Source organism: Perognathus longimembris, chromosome 4, assembly GCF_023159225.1.
Source record: "Perognathus longimembris pacificus isolate PPM17 chromosome 4, ASM2315922v1, whole genome shotgun sequence".
NCBI lineage: Eukaryota > Metazoa > Chordata > Mammalia > Rodentia > Heteromyidae > Perognathus > Perognathus longimembris.
This window is the reverse complement of record NC_063164.1, coordinates 42599306-42624439: the sequence shown is the minus strand read 5'-3', so window position 1 is coordinate 42624439 and position 25134 is coordinate 42599306. Positions and strand designations below refer to the sequence as shown.

At 34.7% G+C, this 25134-nt stretch overlaps 1 protein-coding gene across 1 annotated transcript in view; it reads right to left on the bottom strand.

Moving 5' to 3' along the window:
• Positions 1–25134, bottom strand: part of Nckap1 (NCK associated protein 1) — a 90079-nt gene that overhangs the window by 45562 nt on the left and 19383 nt on the right. The window contains 11 exon segments of the mRNA XM_048345133.1: positions 909–1041; positions 1828–1934; positions 2321–2417; positions 5143–5199; positions 7468–7624; positions 8910–8958; positions 10016–10153; positions 12732–12822; positions 12902–13044; positions 13866–13922; positions 14459–14551. Of these exon segments, the coding sequence (XP_048201090.1) occupies positions 909–1041; positions 1828–1934; positions 2321–2417; positions 5143–5199; positions 7468–7624; positions 8910–8958; positions 10016–10153; positions 12732–12822; positions 12902–13044; positions 13866–13922; positions 14459–14551 (1122 nt within the window).

Here is a 25134-nt window from a genome sequence, read left to right as displayed (position 1 = left end):
GGCGGTTTGTGTTTGGTTCTTAGTGGTTTTCTGAGCCAGAATCTCAATATATTTATGTGTGTTTATCTTCAACTTGTGAGCCTCCTGTCTCAACCTTCCAAGTGCTGGGGTTACACGCACGTACTAGCATGCCCAGCTAGTAGAGACCATTTTTTTGCTCTTTAGTTTTTACATAGCTATGAATGAAACAAAGTAAAATACTATTTTGTTATAGTCAGTTTACTAGACATAAAAATAAAGAGGAAATTTACACTAAGGTAAAAAGAACTCAGTGAAATACAGAAATTTTTTAAATGGGAAGACTAAGAGCCAATGGAGAAAATTTCAAAATAAAATTAGAATACTTAAATTAGAATCACAATATAAACTTTTATCTTTTTGGCCATCTTCTAAAAGTACTACTCAAAAGCACTTTTTTTCTGCTTTCCTCTAATACCTAATTACTAACTATACTGACACCACTTCTATACCCATAGCACTGTCCAAGTTCCCATTCTCATTACTCTCATCTGCCTTCCATAGCAGTTTTTCTTCTCTCTAGTTTCTGTGTCTTCTCTGGATCTCTAGTAATCCATTATCCACACTGTGCCAGGATGATCTTTCCAGATAGTACATCTGATTTCTGACTACCCTCTTGTTTCATAAAGCCTTCTATAACTGGTCAATGTATAACTCCATCCTAAGTATAAATAATTGTTTTTTTCATTGTGCTCATTCTGAGGTTTGTGTAAGCTTCATGCATAGATGCATCTCACTGGATTGTAACTGTTTTCTCACCTCAAGACAATTATCTCATTAACAATGACCATGACATAAAGTTTTTTTATTTCCATTACTTGGCACATAATTAGATTTCTTAAGTGTTAAATACTATTAAGGCAAAAAGTACCCAATGAGATAGCTTTTACCTGTACAAGTTCATTCAGAACAACAGCATCAAAGCCAGAAAGGTACTGTACGTAATACCTCTGCATGACGGGTCCATATTTCCTCACATGTGCTCTAAGTTCTTCCATGTAAAATATTAATTCAGCAATGTGCCTTTTTAAAAAATTAAGAAACATATTTCATATATAAGCTTGCAACATCAAAGAAAATATTAAATGTTTTGATATTATTTTAGAACTTTTGTCTTAGCCAGGATATTGTTGAATATTTAATATTATTTCCTCTTTAAATGATTTTATATGAATAAAGAAACCATGGAAAATAAAAAAAACTAAGATTCATAACAGCAGAAATTCCAAAATGCAAATAAAATTTGGAAAATTCATAACTATATCACTAAAACTACCAGAGACAAAAGAATATTACCAAGAGATATGATTTTGCTTTCATATGTCCTTATCTCTGTTTTCATTTATGTAACTCCTGTTGAGGGAATATGAGCTAAAACAACAATAGTCATTTCAAATGATACACAGAACTGCAATTCTTTTTTTCTTGTATACTAAATTCATTCGTATTTAATTTTTTCCTCTAAGAATTCTTATTTAACTGCTTTTTATGGAATATAACTGTAAAAAACAAATTCAAAATAATTACTGAGTATAGCCAGGGAATAAAGAACTTCATCACCACCTACAGCAGGAAACCTACAGAGAGGAACACCTCACCTACAGAGCACCTACAGAGAGGAAACATTAATAACACTAAAGCTTTCCCATTCTAATTTGATATCATCTAATATATGGACAAACATTCCTACTATGACAAACATAAAAAAAATCCTAAAAGTTTGCAAAGCAACTTTGCTTCAAACATAAACCCTTAGATTTCATAGCCCACAAATCAAAATAAGCAGCAAATAAGGTATTTCTAACTTACTTATCTATAAAGTCATCTGCACTCTTCTTTGGCATATTATCTGCATGACGAAGTAGCCAGATAATTTCATCTCGGGCAAAAGATAATGCCATAAAAACAAAAAGTGCCTATTTAAAAAAGCAAACAAACATTATTTATTCTCAAAGATTAAAACTAAATTTTCTCAGTCTTTATCTAAGGCAAAAGTCAATGGCAAGAAATGACAATATGAAACTCAAAAGAGAAGACTAACATAAAAAGACAAAAAGAAAAAAACAGAGTTAAAAAAAGAGAGAAAACCTGGAGCTCTGGATTTAGATGAACATGCATACTAGGAAGGAAAGTACAAGGAAGCTTGATATGTGAGAGTAGGCAAATTTATTCTTGAATAAATGTAAAGATCCTCTTTGTAGTTTCTGGCTCAAATCACAGTAAAAACTCACACAGAAAAAAAAACACGTTTTAACATTGTTTCATACAGCATACTTACAAAAGTAAAATTTCCATCAATTACCTTGGGACCAAGTAAGCCAGGCTGATCAGACAGGACAGTAGCCAATTCTTTCAATGCAGACCTTAAAAACTTGCGTCTTTCTCTGTGCATTGAGCCACTATAGGAAAAAAGACATTCGACAGTAACGTTCTACTAAAATACTTAGTGGTAATTAAAGTAACCTAGCTTTGTCAAATCAACTTCCAAAGTATTTTTAGAACACTGAAGACCCAACAAAAATACTGTTATTGTTCCTTATATTGTTACTTTCATAACCAATGTATTTGTTACTCTCTACCTACAAAAATTCTGCCTAACTTTAAACACAATTCTTTAAAAAAGCATTTCCCGGATGTAAGGGTGATCTGGCTGTGACATGTCACCCCATTGATCCTCAGGGTTGATTCCGCTGATCTGGCTGGCTAGGTGGGTGTCCCCTTCCTCCCTCACCGCTCCATGTGCGTCCCTCGCTCTCGGTCGAAGAGGATGACCATCCCCGATAGAGGAGGACCGGTCTTCGGTCAAGGGTATACAAATAGCTGCGCACCGCTGCTAGAACCTCCAAACAAGCTCTCAAAAAGCATTTCCCAATATTCAGCTATATTCTGTAATTTTAGTTCCTTGTGGGTTAACACTGGATTATGAAATACTTGAAGGCAATCACTGTCTTACTAGATACATTTTTGTCATTTCCACATGGAAATTAATACAAATAATTTAATAAATGTCTGATTATCTACATCCTTGTTTAAGTATATGCCTATTAAGTACATAAGACTAAATAAGTAAAAGCTGGATCAAAACCAGAACAGGGAAAAAGATAATGATAAAAATGTATTTTTAAACTAAAATGCAAAATTGAACTTATTTTTTTAACAAAAGGAAACAAAAAGTGTTTTCCAATTTCTCACACTACATGAAATATATAATATTCAAGAGTTTTAAATGTTTAGGTAGAGAATAGCTCTACAGGACACAAATAACTTGGCTTAAAACCAATCATTATATGTCTCTATGACCTATGGCTTCACCTCTAAGTTTAACTTCTCAAGTATAAAACAAGCAGGATGACAACTGCCTCAAAAGCTACATACAACTTTCAGGACACCTGATGCATACTACTTATATAATGTATTACTTTAATTCCAGTGTCATTTTCTTTTTGCAATAATGAAGTCCCTGGTGTCATTTCAAAGAAAGAAATGAATAAATGGTATTACTTTGCAAGGTTGTTGTGAAGATTCTGTATGTTCATTAATATTGACAAAAAGTATCTAATGTATTTGGATGGATCTGATACATGGTAACAAGTTACATGCATACTATTGATAATTATTTTACATAAAGTAGAATAAAGACTCAAAACTATGTTATCTGTACTAGAGAATCACTTCTTTTTTTTCTTTATTGTCAAAGTGAAGTACAGAGGGGTTACAGTTTCATATGTAAGGCAGAGAGTACATTTCTTATTCAACTTGTTACCTTCTCTCTCATTTCCACCCCCCCTCCGCTCCCCCCTTTCCTCCCCGGCCCCATGAGTTATACAGTTGTTTACACCAAATCATTTTTTTTAGTATTGCTTTTGAAATGGTTTTTTTTATTCTTTGTCTCTTGATTTTGGTATTCCCTTTCCCATCCCTAGTTCTAATACACGTATATACAGTATCCAGGATACTAAGATCAGATACAGTGATAGCAGGGGTAAAACCACGGGAAGGGAATATGAGGGGAAACAAAAGGGTACTGTTTCACATGGCATGTTGAAAATAATTACAACAATGATATACTACTTGTTTCCATAACCTGGAGTTCATTTCACTTGGTATCAACTTATGTGTTCATACGGGCATAGCTATTGGGCTATTCTGATCTTCTGCTATGACTAACCTAAACATGTACTAAGTATTCCCTATAAGGAAAACCATACTGTCCATGTTTCTTTGGGTATGGCTTATTTCACTTAGTATGATTTTTTTCTGAACAATGAAAGCACCTGTTCACCAGTAAAGGTGAAAAATGTAGGCACAAGGAATGACAGAACAGATATAATAGATAAAGATTGTTTAAATATCCCATATTCATCTATTATATTCCTGGTGAAATGTAAAAATGTTCTTATGTGGTCTGACTTAAATCATAGTAAAATTACACATGGAAGTAATGTTTTTAATTTTTTCATATAGCAAACTTACTGTAGTAAGAATTTTAAACTTCTAATGGTGTAATATTTTCATAATGGAAGGTGCTTGTTTTCTCTGACTTACAAAAGTATTAATGGGTCAGATATTATCATTTCTATTATCTTATTTAAGCTCATTGGGGAGAATATATACAATAAACACAACTAAGGTGAAAATCAAATTATGTGGAATTATTTTATGAGAAAACTGGAAAGTTGTTCAAAGGCCTTAAATATACTAATTTCTAATTTAGGATTTTTACACATTTATTAATATAAGAAACAAACTGGAGGAGTGTGTGAAGTGAACACTTTGAAAAGTATGGAGAGGGGCAGTCAAAGGGTGGGTGTGGACAAATATAGTCAATATATTCACTACACATATTTTTGAAAATGGAGCTACACAACTTGAGGAAATGGGTAGAGTTGGAAAAGATGGGGAAAATTATAAAATAAGTGACAGTGATCAAGATACATTGTACTTAATAAAGTGACTTGATAGGTTAAAACCGTATTAAACTTACTGGATAATATAGAGCTTAAACACTATTTATTTCATCCTAAGTAGAAGGTATACTTTCCAATACATCTTGAACATCATTGATCTGTACACACTCACTTATGTTTTAAGAAAGAAACTCACAGACAAAACAGAGCTACTTACGCATGCGAGACAGCTGCCTCTTTGCATTCTCTTATATCATTAATACGTTTGTTGTAGCTATATGTAGAAAGGAAATTTAAACCATGTCAATTTTAATTTGAAAAATAACAGTCAAAAAAAGCAATTAAAACACTAAAAAAAAATCACCTTAAAATTGACTGTTTCAACAACCAAAAAAAACCAACCAAACAAAAAAAACAAAAAACCTGGCCTTCGAAAGAGCTGAACAAAATCTACCTGCATCTTTTCCTAGCATCTTAGGTGCTTTAGTCATATTTTCCTAGACCAGAAAATCTCACATTATAATAAATCCAACAATAAAATGAAACTTCACAATGTAGATTTTTATTTTGCTAAATTTTATTTCCTTAAACTCCAATAGAAATACTAAAATTATACTTCTGATATAATTAACAATGATTTTAAGACTCTAACTGCTGACAAAGCTACCACTCTCTATCAAGGTTAACTAACTAATAAGCACTAAAAGCTCTGGAAGGACCTATATAAAGGACCACAGCAGTGATTCAGTGAGTATAGTAGTTTTGTGGTAGAGAAAATTGACATAAAAATTATCATCTTACTATTATTTTATGAGAGAAAATTGTGGTGACTTCTTTTATTAATTTGGCTTTTTGTTTTGATGGTTTAAACTCAGCACCCCAAGCTTGCTAAGCAGGCACTCTAAAACTTCAAACACTCCCCTAGTGCTTTTGGAAAAGAATGTTTCTTGATGTTGTTTTGTATTGTGTGGTACTGGGGATTGAAACCAGGTCCTTGTGCATGTGAGGCAAGCATAACTTTATCTTAAGCCACATCCTCAGCCTTATCAGTAATTTTTACCTACTACGAATGTTTGATTATTGTGTATGAGGCCCTGGATTTGAACTTTAAAACAAAAAAACCAATAAAATAAACCCAATGGCTAATAAAAGACAATTCATTTTGTGGTTCCATTAGACTTACTTCTATCACATGAGTTCACAGAATATACAAAGATTTGATTAATTTAAATGTTTACATGTACCTATGATTCCTTAAAGAGGTGATCCGTATTCTAAGACATTCTATACGTTTCATAGTTTTCAATCTCAGAAAGTAAAAATAAACAACATAAAGTACAATCTAAAATAAATTTATAGTAAGATTTGACATATATATTAGTGTCAATTGTTAGGACTACATACATTTTAATTTTTTTAATAACAGAATTTTATTTTATCTCAGTTTCACTGATATGAATGTAAACAAATTTCATTTTTATCTGAAACTAGCAAGTACAGCAAAACTATTCATCTTACATATAGGGTATTCCCAGAATATTTTAGATGCTCCTCTTTCTGGAGAATTTTTAAATTGCTAGCAAGTGTGAATTCAATTTAGCTTTTAATATACTGAGACTACAGAACCTCAAGTAAATGAGACTACTAAGCACTTCAAGAAAATACATTTCAGAGAATTATTTCCTTTACAAGAAATGAATAAGGGCTGGGGATATAGCCTAGTGGCAAGAGTGCCTGCCTCGGATACACGAGGCCCTAGGTTCGATTCCCCAGCACCACATATACAGAAAACGGCCAGAAGCGCCGCTGTGGCTCAAGTGGCAGAGTGCTAGCCTTGAGCGGGAAGAAGCCAGGGACAGTGCTCAGGCCCTGAGTCCAAGGCCCAGGACTGGCCAAAAAAAAAAAAGAAATGAATAAAAACAAATCACTTAGGATACATTCTATTCAAGAGAACATGATTTTCAGTGGTCTTACTGCTGTATTAGTTCAAAACCTAATGACGTACCTTTGATTACTTCAAGTATTTTATATACACTTTTCTTAATAATACTTCTACACTCTAAAACATACATGGCACATTCAGTAATGTGTCTAAAACCACATCATGATTTTTTTTAAAAAGATTCTTTTGGGGCTGGGGATATAGCCTAGCGGCAAGAGTGCCTGCCTCGGATACACGAGGCCCTAGGTTCGATTCCCCAGCACCACATATATGGAAAACGGCCAGAAGCGGCGCTGTGGCTCAAGTGGCAGAGTGCTAGCCTTGAGTGGGAAGAAGCCAGGGACAGTGCTCAGGCCCTGAGTCCAAGGCCCAGGACTGGCAAAAAAAAAAAAAAAAAAAAAAAAAAAGATTCTTTTTTTTGTCTTTAGAATAAAAGTTTGGAAAAAGAGCAGGAATCCTTAAGTTTTGTAACCTGTCAAGTTATTTGTAAAAATATTATGCTATAATTCCAGCATGGTTGATAAAAGCAACTTGCTGGAACCAGGTAATATAACATAGGATTAATATAATATAAAGACAAAATAACTGAAAATGCCTTACCCACGTATGTTTACAAATAAATCTTCCGCAGCTTTGTGAATGTGGAAAACTTCATCCCGAAAGAGAGAGAGGCAAGAACTACTTTGAAGAGCTAGCTTCCAAAGATTCAGTGCTGTAGCATCGGTATTTAGGATTCCATGGCACAAAATAAAGCCAACTTTAAATAAAAAGAAAAGTAAATGAGTGTAAAAGTATTTCAAAGTTACATTCTTATGTCTACAGTGGAGCTTTTTAGACACAGTCATTAATTGAGGCTTTAAAAAAAATTTATTGTCAAGGTGATGTACAGAGGGGTTACAGTTACATAATAAGGCAGTGAGTACATTTCTTCTCTTATTTGTTATACCCTCCTTCATTTTTCTTTCTCTCCCCTAGCTCAGATAAACATATATACAATATCCAATGTACCAAAATTATATACAGTGACCACAGGGGGTACTCCTTGGAGATTCACCTAGTACATGAAACAAAATGACAACAGTAAAATCCTCCTGTTTCCATTTCTTGAAGTTCATTTTGCTTAGCCTCATCTTATATAATCATGTGTACACAGCTGTTGAGCTATTGTGACCCTCTGGTAGGTCTATCCTACACATTTTTATGTTTATTTAGTAATTGGTTTTAGAGACATGATGTAAAGTCGCTGACCAAAATATGTGAAAGTTTGTTTGTTATTTTACAGACAAGATCTTTACTGTCTTCCCCTCCCCCCCCAACATCCACATATAAGGGAGACCATGTGCCTTTGTCCTTTGTGTTCTGGGCTTGTCTCGCTCAACATTATTTGTTCAAGATCTGACCATTTCCCTGTGAATGCCATTCCATTGTGTACAGGTTCCACATTTTTTAGATCCATTCATCTGTAGTAGAGCAAATGGGTTGTTTCCATATTTTGGCTATTGTGAATTGTACAGCAATAAACATGGATGTGCTAATTGAGGCTTTTAAGTGACAAGTCATAATACATAAACAAAAGGTTTCTTCTTCAATTGTAATTTTCTGTATTTTGAAAAGTCAGTTACTTAAACCCATACTAGTGAACAAAAGAAATGTCATTTCTGCATTGTAATGGAGAGCTAGAGGTCTTCTTGAGTTCAAGCCCCACTTCTAGCACCAAAAAGAAAAAATAAAGAGGCAATGTAATATAGCTCATATGCTACATTTTAATTGGCCTGGGCTCTTACTTTGTCTTATCACTTACTAGTTGTATAGTCAAAGCTTTACATTTCTCACCTATGAAATATACAAGGATTATCGGATCAAGATGAGGAATGCATAAGGATATATAGATACATATCTATATATAGATACCTATATACCTATATCTATAGCTATATATAGCTTAGCACCATGAGTAAAAAGCACAGAGGTTAAGATATGTTACAAGTTTATCCCTAAAATTTCCAACTTGGAGTAATTCCAAAACTAAGCCATTTACTTACAGATAATCCATTTCTCCATGGCATCCAAAGAAAGATATTCACAAGGCATCTTTAAAATATAGAGAAATTTGTAATTAAAAGAAATTCTTTAAAAAGAAAAAAACATATTGAGTCACTCTCCTGTCTCCCTCCTAAGAATCCAATTCTTGGTTGAAATAATATAACAAAATTGATAAGCTAGATAAGAATTTATAATGTATATTTAAGCTATAGTCAACAAATGACAATTAACAGCTTAATTCTTTCACATATGCATATCCTCAACCCAAATCAATGTACTATCTGTGTACACTGTCTGTAACATCTAAATTCTATACTTAGAAAGATGGTTTTTTTTTTTTCTGGCCAGTCCTGGGCCTTGACTCAGGGCCTGAGCACTGTCCCTGGCTTCTTTTTGTTCAAGGCTAACACTCTGCCACTTGAGCCACAGTGCCACTTCTGGCCGTTTTCTGTATATGTGGTGCTTCATGTATACAAGGCAAGCACTCCTACCACTACGCCATATCCCCAGCCTGGAAAGATGGTTTTTTTTAAAAGAATGTAATAATGATTTCTCCAGCTGTTAAGATATGGAAGTAATTCGAGTCCTTGATATTTTTCTGTATCTTAAAATTTTTACACTATGATAGAACAAAAAAAATGCTAAACATTAAGAAAAAGTATTCATTATTGGTCATAAAAATTTCAGTTTCTGTTGAAATCTTAGGAGTTACAAAATTACACAGTATAACTTAACTCATGAACATTTCACAATAAACATTACTGATGGATAATGCTGATTAGAAAAAAATTGAAACAACATTGCTTCGATCAGTTTTTTATGAGGCAAGTTTTTTGTTTTTTTTTTTTCTATTTTTTGCCATTCCTGGGGCTTGGATCCAGGGCCTGAGCACTGTCCCTGGCTTCTTTTTGTTCAAGATTATCACTCTACCATGTGAGCCACAGTGCCTCTTCTGGTTTTTTCTATATATGTGGTGCTGAGGAATCGAACCCAGGGCTTCATGTATATGAGGCAAGCACTATACCACTAGGCCATATTCCCAGGGCACAATCAGTTTTTTAAAAAGGTCACTGATGTTCATTCATAAAGGAGAATATAGACATACAGTGTCAGACTGCGCAGGATTAAGCATTGTACTGGGTGCACTTATGAGGCTTAACAATTGGGCATTTCTCCACTGATCAGCTGAAAGATTCCTTCGAGGATATACCATCTGAAGAGAAATTAGTGCATCTGAAAGAGACTAATTAAAACAAAAAAACAAATAAATATTTTTTCTTTTTCATTTCAATTTCAGCTACAAGAGAACCGAATTACAACTATGTTGCCTATATGAGTTAGATCTGTTCCATTCCTATACAGGTAAAACCTGCCCCTCTACCACTCCAATTCTAAAAAAGCTATACAGACTCTACAACCCTAGGCAAAAGCTTTGCGCAGGAAATCATGTTACTTTTTCAAGAGTTAAAATGTATGGCAACCTGGAATATTTATCTAGCTATTGATTGATACTGTGGCGGTAATGGAGACCAGACCATGTACAAGCTAGACAAGCACTCCCAATGAATCTTATTCTCAACTCAGGATGTTTATTTAAGAATAGATAGAGATTAGTTACTATCTTTTTGTATAATAAAAACTCTATGTTGGCAGTTCTTATTAATGAAAAACAGGACTGTATGGCTAAGTCTCAAGAGAATTTAACATGTTTTGTATTTCTCCAAAGAATGCCTCGTAAAAATAACCTGTATCATCTTATCAAATCTACATCTAGCTGCTCATTACAACTTTATCACCAAAGTAATGAACGTTTCATCTTATTTGTTTCGTACTCCATTTTATAACTATCCCTGCTATTTATCCTTCCTACTTAAAACTCCATATTGTGATTCTCAACAAAGACCGTAAATCAAAAACAAATAATATAAAATGATGGTTTAGGTATGGTTTATGTGGTTAAGCACCTACTTTGCAAGCAAGACACCCTGAGTTCAAATCTTAGTAACCCCCACCCCCCACAGCTCCCTCCAAAAAAAAAAAACTCAAAAAATTTTCTTATTTCAGACATTTTGGACTTAGGATTATTCAACCAGTATATAATACAACTATACAACAAAATAATATTGGGAAAATGTCTTCAGAATTGTTACTGAAAAAAATTGAAAGAAAATTCTTGTACTAACTGTATGTCAAGAATAGTATTAAAAATTTGAATTAACTCATCATACAAAAACAATAGATCACAATAGTAATGTTCTCAACTTTAATTCTGGTTTTGATACTCTTTCTTTCTTTCTTTTTTTTTTTTTTTTTTTTTGGCCAGTCCTGGGCCTTGGAGTCAGGGACTGAGCACTGTCCCTGGCTGGCTTCCTTTTGCTCAAGGCTAGCACTATGCCACTTGAGCCACAGCGCCACTTCTGGCCGTTTTCTGTATATGTGGTGCTGGGGAAATCGAACCCAGGGCCTCATGTATACGAGGCAAGCTCTCTTGCCACTAGGCCATATCCCCAGCCCTTGATACTCTTTAGAAAATATTTTTAACCTTGCCATGATACTTCTCCAGAATTTCATCTATAAATAACAAGGTTGGGTTTGATAATAAAAATTTGAAGAAAAAAAAAAAAAAAGAACAAGGTTGGAGGAGGTGACTAAAAATGTCCTTGAGGAACACAGGAACTGTTTCATTCTATGCATGAGCTCTAATGGCCATATTCTTTGCAGCCAAAATTATTTCATTAAGAACTTATATCATTATTATGCCAGTCCTAGGGGGCTTGAATTCAGGGCCTGGGTGCTGTCACTGAGCTTTTGTATTCAAACTGCTCTACCACTTGAGCCACAGCTCTACTTTTGGTGTTTTGATGGTTAATTGAAAATAAGAGTCTCATGAACTTTGCTGCTCAAGGCTCGCTAGCTTCAAACAGTGATCCTCAGATCTCAGCCTCCTGAGTAGCTCAGATTATAAGCATGGGCCACAGATGCCCAGCAAGAACTATTTATAATATATCTTTAAAGACAGACATCTCAAATTATTTCTACAAAATTCTTGTCATTTTTCTGAGATATGATATAATAGTTAAAACATATCAACTACTATATATATAAATACTTTTCATGGAGCTATTTAACATTTATAACAACTCATAGACATAGTGGCATTTTTACTCCATCTTAACAACAACAAAAAAAGAGTTAGGTTAGATAAGTAACTTATCCAGTATTGCATGGTTAGCAGTACAAAGAACTAAGATTAGCTGGGCACTGGTGACTCACACCTGAAATCCTAGCTACTCAGGAGGCTTAAATCTGAGGATCGCAGTTCGAAACCAGCCCAGGCAGGAAAGTCTGTGAGATTCTTATCTCCAATTAACCACCAGAAAAACAAAGTTGTGCTGTGGCTCAAAGTGGTAGAGAACTGGCTTTGAGTGGAAGAGCTCAAGGACAGCACACAGACCCAGAGTTCAAGTCCCATAACCAAGAAAAACAACAACAAAAAAAGGACTAAGATTACAACCTCATGGAAACTAATATGAGAGCTGACCACTTGTCTATAACCATATACTATACTGTCTCTATGTTATATATTAAAAATAAAACCTAACAATCACTATATACATTTCCAAGATTATATATACATATTTCTTGAGTCTGTACACACCACTGTGAATCTAACTCATTTTATGGTGCACAATTAGGTACAATTACACAGTCATTCAAATCCTTCATAATTTTCCCACAAAGAACTTTATTTTTTTAAATATCTATGATAAGTAAGTAATCTCTTATAACTACTGTAACAGACCTAAAACAATAGCTCTTACCTTGCTATGGGGTACAAATTCTTCCATCATTTTTTTTAAAGGGTTTTCATAATCCACAATCATCTGACCAAGGCGTGGGTATTCTCGGTCACTTAAAAATACACACATCGAATTTTAATGAGTTGTAAGCTATCAAATAATTATACAAAAAGCTTTATAATTTAGTCTACCTTGCTCCATGTGTCATTTCGTGAGCATAGTTGTACAATCCAATGATTGCTTTCCTTTCTTCAATTCGAGACAGCAGTATCATTAATGTTGTATAAGTTATAATCAAATCTAAGTAGTTCTTTGTTAAATCAAAGTTCACAGTCTAGAAAAAAAAATAAAGTTCAACTTTCTCTATGTCAAACTTGTAAACACAAAAACTTCATAATAGGTACTGAAAGGTAATAATAATTTTCTATTGTTTATTTTTACCCCCATTTCTGGAATCCTATCTAATGTAGAATCTCAAAATATATCTGAAATTTAGGAGTTCCAGATTAAAAAGACACTGTGTTTGTGATAATCTAATACATACAAGGGGCTTATCAGTGTTGTATTAAAAATGGTAATAGCTTTAAGGACAAAAGCAATAATAAGAAACACTGGCACCAATTTCATCAAAGAAAAAAGGAATAATTTTCTTCTGGTTGGGGATATAGCTCAGTGGCTGAACACATAGATGTCTTGCTTGCTTAAGGTCCTAGTTAAATTCCAAGCTCCAGAATAAAAAAGAAATGAAAAGAGAGAAGGAAGGCAAAGGGGAGAAGAAGGAAGAAAAAAGGGAGTTTTTTTAAACCATTAATTCAAAGGAAACATTTATCAACACGAGTTCCTCTATCAATGAATCATTAAACTAATAAAAATTCTGTCACATATGCGCTACAAAAAAATCTACTTTTTAAAACTTAGACAAACTAAGATAAAAGTACTAAAATTAAAATGATTTCACAATATGAACAAGATTTATACTCTGTAACAATGCCAAAGTATGTAATAAGTTTTTTTTAAAGCTACTTTAACCAAGCAATTTAACAATATTCAACTCTGTACTCCAGTTACAGACTTCTGTCCAAAGAAAAGCAGTTGGTTCCCTGAGTTCTTCTGAAAACATAAAAGCAAAACTTTTTTTCTTAAAATGGTACTCACAATATCAAAGAAGACTTGGCAAACATCAATTGTATTTAGCAATTCACAGACATGATCCTGAAAAGAGAAACTTAATTAATATTTTCTGTCTTTGGGGCGGGGGGGAGGGTTAGGGTAGTGCTAGTATAAGCCAGGGCCAGCAACCTGCTCAACGAGTGCTTTACCACACAGCCAGATCTTCACCTCTCTAAAAATAATTTTAAATCAAAAGACAGAAACACAGAAAATACATTTTAGATTTCAGTTCTGGAAGAATTTCTTTTCTTCTTTTTTTTTTTTTTTTTTTTTTGCCAGTCCTGGGGCTTGGAATCAGGACCTGAGCACTCTGGCTTCTTTTTGCTAAAGGCTAGCACTCTACCACTTGAGCCACAGCACCACTTCCGGCTTTTTCTATATATGTGGTGCTGAGGAATCGAACCCAGGGCTTCATGTATGCAAGGCAAGCACTCTACCATGAGGCCATATTCCTAGCCCCCTGGAAAAATTTCAATTTCATTATTTAAGTGACAAGGTAAGTATACAATTAACAAATATTAAATCCACTTGTAAAATACCAAGTTATATATATATATACATATATATTAAATACATACCTTAAATTCCATAACATCTACAAATGTGAAGTAATACAATGCCAGATTTTTCAGAATCTCTGACTTTTCTTTCTGCAGTTGTGCAAGCTGTTGCTGTAAAAACAAATTAGAGAGTACATTTCATAGAGAACAGCAATATAAAAATTTACTAATCTTCTTTTATGATTGCTATATGGAAGCATAAGCTTTTAGAGCAATATTTCTAAATGAGCAGGGCTTTTTAATAAACCAAAGTATTTGAGACAGCAACTGCTGCTAGTGATCAGCAACTGATAGATAGTGTGAGGCTACGAAACAAATCAAAGCATATTAGTACCAAACTGCACTACTATAAAGGAAAATTGGGAAATGTTAGGGGGGAAAAATCAGTTACCAAATGAATGCTTTAAGACAATTAAAACAAATCATGAGCATGATCATATTTCTAGAAGTGGGAGAAAAGAAAATGAAAAACAGAATGAATTACACTACAAAAACAATATGCTATATAAATTTCGAACTTACCAAAAAGAACATCCAGGCAAAGCCACGTCACGCATGCAAAATAAAATGTAGATACAAACATAAAATACAGTAACGGTTCCCTGACCAGATCCACAAAACACAATACATATTGAACAAAAGCAAAACCACAATAACAAAAAATAAATGAGGAAAAAGCAAAACTAGAATTAGACATGGAAGAAGGAATGTGAAAGACAAATATTTCAATCAACAGTATTATTAAATTTGCGCATTCTAATATTTCATTTAAATTCAATTGATACAATTTCTGAAAGAAAGGACCTAGTCATATCTAATGTCCTATATATTATAGTGCTGTCAGAATCCTGATACTCTTCAGAGTAGCCTATTTAATAGCAGCAGACCATCAGTTAGGAACTCATAAGGAAAGCAAAATCTTGAAAGGCACCTAAAACCAAGTGATTATGAATCTACTTTTTTAACAATATATAAACCAGGTGAGCTTCATTGTCCTTCAGAAACACTTACCTAATAAACGAGGAAGCTAGAAAATATGGAAGAGTGGTTTCAAAGTATCAACTATTCTATCAAAATCCACACAACTTTGAAGCCCTCATGTAGTTAGTTATTTATATGTCTACAGGAGCACTGGAAGAGAGATACCTCCATAATATAATTATAATGAAACATTATGGCAAGTCAGAATATTTACAGCAATAAATCTAACATCTGGAAAATATAGATACTTAAAAGAACTATCAAAATTCAACTTAAAGCATCAATGATAGCAGTTTGGTAGACTCAATGACAGGGTAAACTACCGTAAATAACTAAAGAAGTAAATTAGTAATGGGAAACATCCACAAATGAAATACCTCATATCTCTATAAATGACAGAAAAAAAAATTGGCTTATACTAATTGAGATAACTTTGTCTCTGAAAATAGCTGATCCTATTTTGCATACATTTACAGTTTTCTAAACAATTCATGTTACATCCATATATCCAACCATTATTAAGTGAACACGTATTTAAGAAATGATTGTATTTTCTCAGATTACACTACTTTTGCCATGTTCAAGAGTACTGAACTTTCATGACAGGTACCTCAGTCCTATCATGCTTTTCAGTACTAATATGAACTTCCAAAATACAACTAGTTAAAGCCGACTCATAACAGTATAACTATGAAGAGCCTAATTTGGTTGCCCCTGGACATATTAATTTCAACTTCTTCCAAATGAACCAAATAATTATAAATAGTGCCGCCCCTCTTCAACTTCAGTGTCCTAGTTTAGACAATTAATAACTCATAATTTTCTTCAAGAACTTACTCATATACAAATCCTCATTTAATATATTAAGAACATTTTGCTAACAAAACTCAGAGGGCTAAGTGTGGTAGTTCATGCTTGTGTCCCATGCTTGTAGGGAGGCAGACATTTCTCAATGTCAATCCAGGCAAAAAAGCCTAATGATGTACCTTCCCGCCATCTCAACAAATAAGTCAAATGTAGTAGTATAAGTCCGTAATCCTAGCTATGTGGAAGAAACAGGTAAAAAAAAAAATGTCTAAAGCTCTAGATTGTATCTAGATTGAAAAAAAGTGGCAGAGCACTTGCCTAGCAAGTACAAGGTCCTGACTTTAAACCTCAGTACCACAAACAAAAGAAGACAAATTAAAAAAAAAGTGTTCTACTCTTCCATGAGTCCAACATCTCCCTTAATAATAAAGTTACATCATAGTTTAAATTTCTCAATTTTATTTTCCCTAAAACTGTTGTGTTTCACTATTTGCTGACTATAATGTGTATTGATCACTAAGATAACTAAGTTCAAAATACACAATCTAGCATTCAAGGCTCTCTATAATCTGGTTAACTTAATTTCCTGATATAAAATGCCCCTACATCCATTCATTCACTATATAATAAGTACATTTTTTTTACCATTGTCTTTATACAATTCATACTTCCTTACCAAATCACAGTTTAAACCTCTCAGTTTAAATTCTCATTCTCATTTTCCAACAGCCACCCTGGGTCAAATTTCTTCTATGAGTGTAAACATTTTTTTCCTCTAAATGTGTGTAATTTCTAGCAGCAGCTATTCACTTTCTACTTTATCATAGCTACCTTCATCACAATCCACTCCACTAGACTTAAAGTTTTTGTCTCCATAGTTCTAGTTCTTATCAAAACCTCTGAAGAGGGGCTGGGGATATAGCCTAGTGGCAAGAGTGCCTGCCTCGGATACACAAGGCCCTAGGTTCGATTCCCCAGCACCACATATACAGAAAACGGCCAGAAGCGGCGCTGTGGCTCAAGTGGCAGAGTGCTAGCCTTGAGCGGGAAGAAGCCAGGGACAGTGTTCAGGCCCTGAGTCCAAGGCCCAGGACTGGCCAAAAAAAAAACTTTTGATAAGAACAAAGGCATGATAAAAAAAAAAAAACCTCTGAAGATTAAAAAAAAGCATCCAATACAAGAATTTAACAAATAAGGGATTGAAACTTCAAACTTAAGACATTTATTTCAGTATCAGGACAAATTTTGGGAAGTATTGCTAGAAAGTCCATCACTTACTATTCAAAAAAGGCAAGGTGACTCAGTATCTCATAGCCTAACATTTGCATCATCAAATGGGAGCTGAGTTGATGTGTACAATTAACCAAGGTAACATATACAAGAACATGTAAGCACCGAAGACCTAGAGATTATACATTAAATTCTGGATGTATAAGCAAAAATAAAACTATTCTAAATAACTCTAACACTACTTTTATTACTTCAAATAGAATATGCACTGAGCAGTTATGCCTTGACTTTTATATGTCAGGCACTGCTACATTTAACAAGTATTTCACACAATTCACTAGTTACATAGTGTAGTGGCAAAAATAAATTCCCATAAAGCCCTACAAGAAGGGGCTTTATTTTGTAGAGCAGAATCATTTTCAACATTGTGAAGGTTAAAATGTATACTGTAAAATATATGTAGTTATTTAAAACTCAATTTTTTTAAAAAAAGGAGCTTCAGCTTCAAAGAAAAAAATTGCTACATTTTAATTCTTAAATAAAAGAGAATCAACATTACCAAGAAGTATCGACTTCAGGTTCAATATCCAGCATAAGGCTTTCTTTTACTTCTGGTAGCATTGGAGTTCGAATTCAGGGCATTGCACTTGCTACACAAGTGATCTACCAACTGAGACACACCCTCAATCCTCTTTGCTTTATAGATCCTTAAAGTATCCAAAGATACCACCAATTATGAAAAACCCCAACTGTTCAGAATACATAGGGTTCTGTATTGTACCACGGATGACTCATTTTTCCTGTAACACTGCCCAAATTCTATTTAAATACATTGCATCTTTCAACACATCTGAAATTTTTACTTTGCCACTTAAATTAAGCACATTAACTTTTTCATTGCTTTTTGAGTACCACTTGCCTCTCAGCAGACATATTTTCACAAAATTAAAGGTAGAAAAACAATCATCAGATCACACAATTCGTAACACATTATTGTCACAATTGACGATGATGAACGACTGATTTAGAACTTTCTGTATCAACTGCTTAATGCAAAATTTTTGCTTTTGAAAAATTTTTAAAACCATACTTGATCAAAACAACATGTAACGAATTTGAAAATAGCACGGTTTACTTATTTTTCAGACAAGTTCTCATGTTTTTTGTCTGAACTCACCTGGACCATGGTCTTCCTAATTACGCCTACCAGGAGTTGGGATTACCACCATCCCAAGTTTGTTGGGTGACCTTCAGTTTCCTACTTTTTTTCCCCAGACAAGACTCTAATTACAATCCTCTCAACCACTATGTCCTAAAGTGCTAGGATTACCAGTATAAGCCAAACACACATCATTAAGATATTAAACATTGAAATCTCATTGTTTTTATTACATAAAAAGCAAGAAATGGGGGCTGGGGAGATAGCCTAGTGGCAAGAGTGCCTGCCTCGGATACACGAGGCCCTAGGTTCGATTCCCCAGCACCACATATACAGAAAAACGGCCAGAAGCGGCGCTGTGGCTCAAGTGGCAGAGTGCTAGCCTTGAGCGGGAAGAAGCCAGGGACAGTGCTCAGGCCCTGAGTCCAAGGCCCAGGACTGGCCAAAAAAAAAAAAAAAAAAAAAGCAAGAAATGGTTTTAAAACATACATAAGTAATAAATTGACATTATACAACAAGACATTAGAAAAGAACTACATGGAAATAGATTCTAGTTACTAATAACTTAGACATCTTCATGTCCTATAAGATAGTGTATCCACAAAGATTTCGAGCTTAAGAGCATTATTCTTAACCTTAGATACTGTGCAAAAACTTCTAATAGAGCTTGGAACCAGTGGCTCATACCAGCCAGTGCTTTGAAAACTCTGTGAGCCTCTAATTTTCCTAACCAGCAAAAAGCCAGTAATGGGGGTATGGCTAAAGTGGTAGAACTCAGCTTGAACAGAAAGCTAAGGGATAGCACCCAGCTCTTGAGCTCAAGCTCTAGTACCAAATATTTTTTTTAATTATAATAAGAAAAATGGTAAATATCAGGCATGCAAACTAACTACAAAGTTCTCATCTCTGCATGAAAAAAAAATCTTAGATTTGGGCTGGGGATATAGCCTAGTGGCAAGAGTGCCTGCCTCATATACACGAGGCCCTAGGTTCGATTCCCCAGCACCACATATACAGAAAAACGGCCAGAAGCGGCGCTGTGGCTCAAGTGGCAGAGTGCTAGCCTTGAGCGGGAAGAAGCCAGGGACAGTGCTCAGGCTCTGAGTCCAAGGCCCAGGACTGGCCAAAAAAAAAAAAAAAAAAATCTTAGATTTAACCTTTGTTCAGTTAAGAAGCATTTTCCACACAAAATAATATACACGAAACATTGATTCATGTTTAGTATTTACTAGTTTTCATTCTTTTAAAGAAAATTGGCCTAAGGAACCAGTGCCTAACAGAGCTAACTCAATGTTCTAACACAAAGATGTTGCAAATTTTTTATTTCTTCATTTATTACCTTTTACAACACTGAAGCTGCTTTTGTCTAATTATTTTTCTTGGACAAAATAATACTAGTATCTTTATCCTCTTAAAACAAGCCAGGCAGGGCCAGGAATTTGGCCTAGTGATAGAGTGCTTGCCTAGCATGCACAAAGCCCAGGGTTCAATTCCTCAGTACCACATACTCAGAAAAAGCCAGAAGTGGTGCTGTGGCTCAAGTGGTAGAGTGCTAGCCTTGGGCAGAGAGAGCTCAACGACAGTACCTAGGCCCTTATTTCAAGCCCAGGACTGGCCAAAGAAAACCTAACAGTCATGGCTTGGAAGAAAAGGAAAACAGTTATAAACATAGGAATCTTCCCAAGAGGAAAAAAAAAATACATTCATCTGAAGCAATCATTATTCATAACAACCTCATACTGGAAATAGTTCAGGTGCCTATCAAAGAATGAATAAATAAACAAAATGAGATATATACTTTTAACTGACTACTAGTCAACAAAAGGAACAAACTTCTTATGTATAAGCCAAATGAGGTCTGGGGATATGGCCTAGTGGCAAGAGTGCTTGCCTTGTATACATGAAGTCCTGGGTTCAATTCCCCAACACACATATATAGAAAACAGCCAGAAGTGGTGCTGTGGCTCAAGTGGCAGAGTGCTAGCCTTGAGCAAAAAGAAGGCCAGGGAAAGTGCTCAGGCCCTGAGTCCAAGGCCCAGGACTAGCAAGAAAAAAAAAGCCAAATGAACATCAAACACAATCAATTAAATGAACAAAACTAGCTGTAAACAAAACCAATATTACGTCATTCTCCTTTGTATGAAATGCCTAGAAACAGCAAGTTTATTCAAACAGAAACCAGATCCATATTATTTGTCTTGGTTTGAGGGCAAGCATAGGATTCATTACAAATGGACAAAGGATCTTTTGGGGGTGATGAGTTCAAGCTCCATTCTAAAGCTAAATCAGGTTAATGGTTTCACAACTATAAATTTACTGCAATTATACAAAAAATAGATTTGAGCAATAAGATGGTATTATATAATAAATGAAATTTATTCTGAGAAGAGCTTTAAGATTCTCCTATATCCAGATTTGTTAAGTTTATGTAGGCAGAACTATAACAAGTGTATTTTCTAAGGTACTGTACTATACTGTCTTCAGGAATAAACAATAATTGAAATGAAGAAAAATAAAAACTTGAAGGTATGAAAGGCAATAACTCAATGTTGCCTGGTGAACTTGTACCTGTCAGCAGCACCAGTTGCCATCTTGATGTTCATATCTTGCTATAACTAATTACAAAGATGGCATCTGATCAGTAAGAAAAGCTTATGCCTGGTAGATTCAAGTTAGAAATATATCACACATATTTTTTAAATTAGTAAAATGGAATGTAAAGGATCTACTTTATCTATTTCTATTTATAATTGAAAATGATGTCATTAATTGTATTATCCTAATACAGTAAGATGTCTTTTATTTTAAAAAGTTATACCTGACCAACTCAATTAGACAAAAGCATAGTGGTTTAACTAAAACTAAAAAGAATACTAATTTCAGGGGCTGGGGATATGGCCTAGTGGCAAGAGTGCCTGCCTCGGATACACGAGGCCCTAGGTTCGATTCCCCAGCACCACATATGCAGAAAACGGCCAGAGGCGGCGCTGTGGCTCAAGTGGCAGAGTGCTAGCCTTGAGCGGGAAGAAGCCAGGGACGGTGCTCAGGCCCTGAGTCCAAGGCCCAGGACTGGCAAAAAAAAAAAAGAATACTAATTTCATGTTTGCATTCATTTAGCCATTTTGTAACCAGAATCTTAAATTTCCAAAATATTTACCTGCAAAAAATGATTATACTCAGGTAATAAAATAGCCTTTATTTTAATTTTATTACTTTTATATTAATTTTTATTACACTTACTACTACATAATAGACAACTCCAAATGTGGATGAAAAGCAACAAGTTTTTTTCCTAATATAGTGGCAGGTCTGAGCAGTTTTTCTGTTTGTCTCTCCAGCTCTAGATTACAATTATATTCAGTAGATAAGTTAGTCTGCCAGCAGAAATACCTTTACTTTCTATATCATCCTTCTTTATACATGGCACATAGGGGCGCTGTTTCAAAAGAGCATACTAAGAAGCTGTTAAGTCCTATTGAGTTTAATCCCTAGCTTTATAAATGTCACTGCCTTCTATGGACTACAACTCTTAATAGAAGGCATAATAAAGCTCATTTCTAAGAGGTATGGGCATACCTTTAGTTTTATATTTATTTTTTTCCTTCCAGTTCTTTTTAGAACTCATTCATTTTTGAGGATTTAAACAAATGATTAGCAATATAAACTTGGAAAAAGTCATAAAGGCTTTGCATTAGAGAAGAATCTTTGTGTCTGGTCAATGACACTACCGGTGTATTCTTAAATGAAAGCCTTCGCATTGCTTGTCCCTACCCTACTTTTGTCTTGTTGTACGGCAACCTAAATATTGAAAAGTATTAAAGAAATATTTATGTGTGAAATCTGGTAGACTTGTATTAGAATGCTATATTACTCTAGTTTGCTTCTATACCTAAAAAATTAGGATAAGGGCTGGGGATATAGCCTAGTGGCAAGAGTGCCTGCCTCGGATACATGAGGCTCTAGGTTCGATTCCCCAGTACCACATATACAGAAAACGGCCAGAAGCGGCGCTGTGGCTCAAGTGGCAGAGTGCTAGCCTTGAGCGGGAAGAAGCCAGGGACAGTGCTCAGGCCCGGAGTCCAAGGCCCAGGACTGGCCAAAAAAAAAAAAAAAAATTAGGATAAAAATATACCTTTAGTAAGAACATGAAAAAAGTCTTGGGGATGGCAGTGATGGCTGTAGAATACTGCAAATGTACTGAATATCTCAGAACTATACACTTAAGGCTGTATCATTCACGTGATAGAGTGTTTCAGGTTCTGAGTTTAAACCCCAGTACCATCACCACCACCACCAACAAAAAGATTATACACTTAACATGAGGAAGATAAAGATGGGCCTAAAAGTGAGAAGCCACTTATAGATTTTTCTGCACACACACACACATACACACACCATGTTGACAAAGAATTGCAGCTAACATTGTTTCCTTGAGTGGTAAGCTTGAAAACAGGAATAAACTTTGTCTTCAAGCTACCTTAGCTTCTCTAGGGTCTTCTTAGAATCTGTTTGTTGTTTGAGGTGGGGGGCTTGGAGACATGGTAAGGTATTGTCTAGTAGTGAACTCTTGAGTAGTGGGAGAATAAGACCCACTTGAAATCTTATTCTATTTCCACTACTTCTTTGAACCTGAGATACCTCTTAAGTATTCACTCTACAATCTTTTTTTCTGTCACTGATCACCTATCTTAATTCCTTTCTTATCTATCATAACTTTAAATAATCATTATTTTAATCACTTCTTGTCTTTTTGTCCTGTTAGAACTATAAAACCTACAGTAGGAGAAAGTATATACCCATGATAACTTCATCTCAATCTGATTATATGTGACCAAAGCTTAGTTGCAAAATACCTTCTCTCCTCCCTTCTTTCCTCTCTCCCTCACTCTCCATACTAAGACTTCCACTTGGGTCTTTTGTTCTTGCTTAGCTTTTTCACTCAAAGCTAGAGCACCACCACTTGAGCCACACCTTCAATTCCAGATTTTTGCTGGTTAATTGGAAATAACAGTGTCACTGACTTCTCTGCCTTGGCCAGCTTTGAACCGTGACCCACACATCTCAGCCTGAGTAGCTATGATTATAAACCACCAGCCCCTAGTTACTACTTCATTTTCATTGCTAATTCACTCTCCCACTTTCCTCAAAGATTGCTATATGTCTACTCATATCTCTTAAAACTCACAATAAGTATTAAATTTGGCTCTCAGATTAACTCTAGCCTGAGCTCTAGATTAATATAGTCAATATTTCCACTCAGATTTCTAGTCCATCTTTCAAATCTAACACATATAATATTGAGCTTTTAAGTACTAGTTCCATTTTAACCACCCAAACTTATTCTTCTTGCTTTCTCATCATGGTAAAATCTTGACATTCTTTCAAGCTAAGAACCTTTAGCTTTTATTGCCCCTAGTCTTTTGAAAAGACTACTGACACATAAATTAATTCTCATTAAAATTCTTCAAATGTTGGCAACCCAAGTTTAACACCAAGGTCTGGGAGAGTGGCTCAAGCGGTAAAGCACTTGCCGAGCTAGCATGCATAAGGCTCAGAGTTCAAACCACATATATACATAAGACACATAAATACATACATCCCGAATGTTTCTTCAGGGTCCTATTAGAGTCTCTCAGTATAAAGACATATTTACTCATAAAGAAGTACACTGTCACAACTCCCTCATTATACTATGAGAGAATTCCTTTTAAACCAGTCTTATTTGTAGGTCTACTTCCTTCTAGTTAACAAGGATTCAAAAATGAATGCATGATCCACACAGACAGATAACAGGGTACCACTGAAAAATAGTGTTTTTCACAAAGTCTGAATTATCCTGGCACACAATGTACACCTTAAGGTGATAAATGCATGAGCTACTGTTAGTCATAAACTGACATGCCCTAAATGATTGGCTCAATGTTTTATAAAAGTCAAAGTAGGACCTAAAAGTTCTAGTTGAAGCAAACAAGTAAATGATGATGGCACAAAGGAGGAAACACAAATAGAAACAAATAAATAACAATGTTTAATGTTATAGACAATGTCTGTTGTTAACCTTGAGGATCTGTGCAAAGGGTAAATGAAATTCAAAACAGAGAAGATAGTATATAACTTGACTGAAGCCATACAAATAAATGTTTTCTTACATATATAGTGCTGGCACAGTGTATGAGGATCATTCAAAAATAACCCATCACTGGTTGTGAAGTTGACAAAAAGTTCAGAAAGTAATACAAGTAACAGTTTCCATTCTTCAAGAGCAGTTTGTCACATACATTGCAAAAAATAATTTAGAAGGTACTGTTCTTCAGTACTGACATTTTCATTTCAGACATAAGCACAATTATACCTCAAGATAATAAACAACTGCTCAAAATTATTCACTTAGTAAGTGTGAAGATCAGAACTCCAAATTCAGACTCCAAAATTCATCTTCTGTAAGACTAGCTAGAAGAGGATAGGAGTTAAGTGTCCTTTTTAATCAAACCAGATGGGCCTTTAGAATCTATTCCCC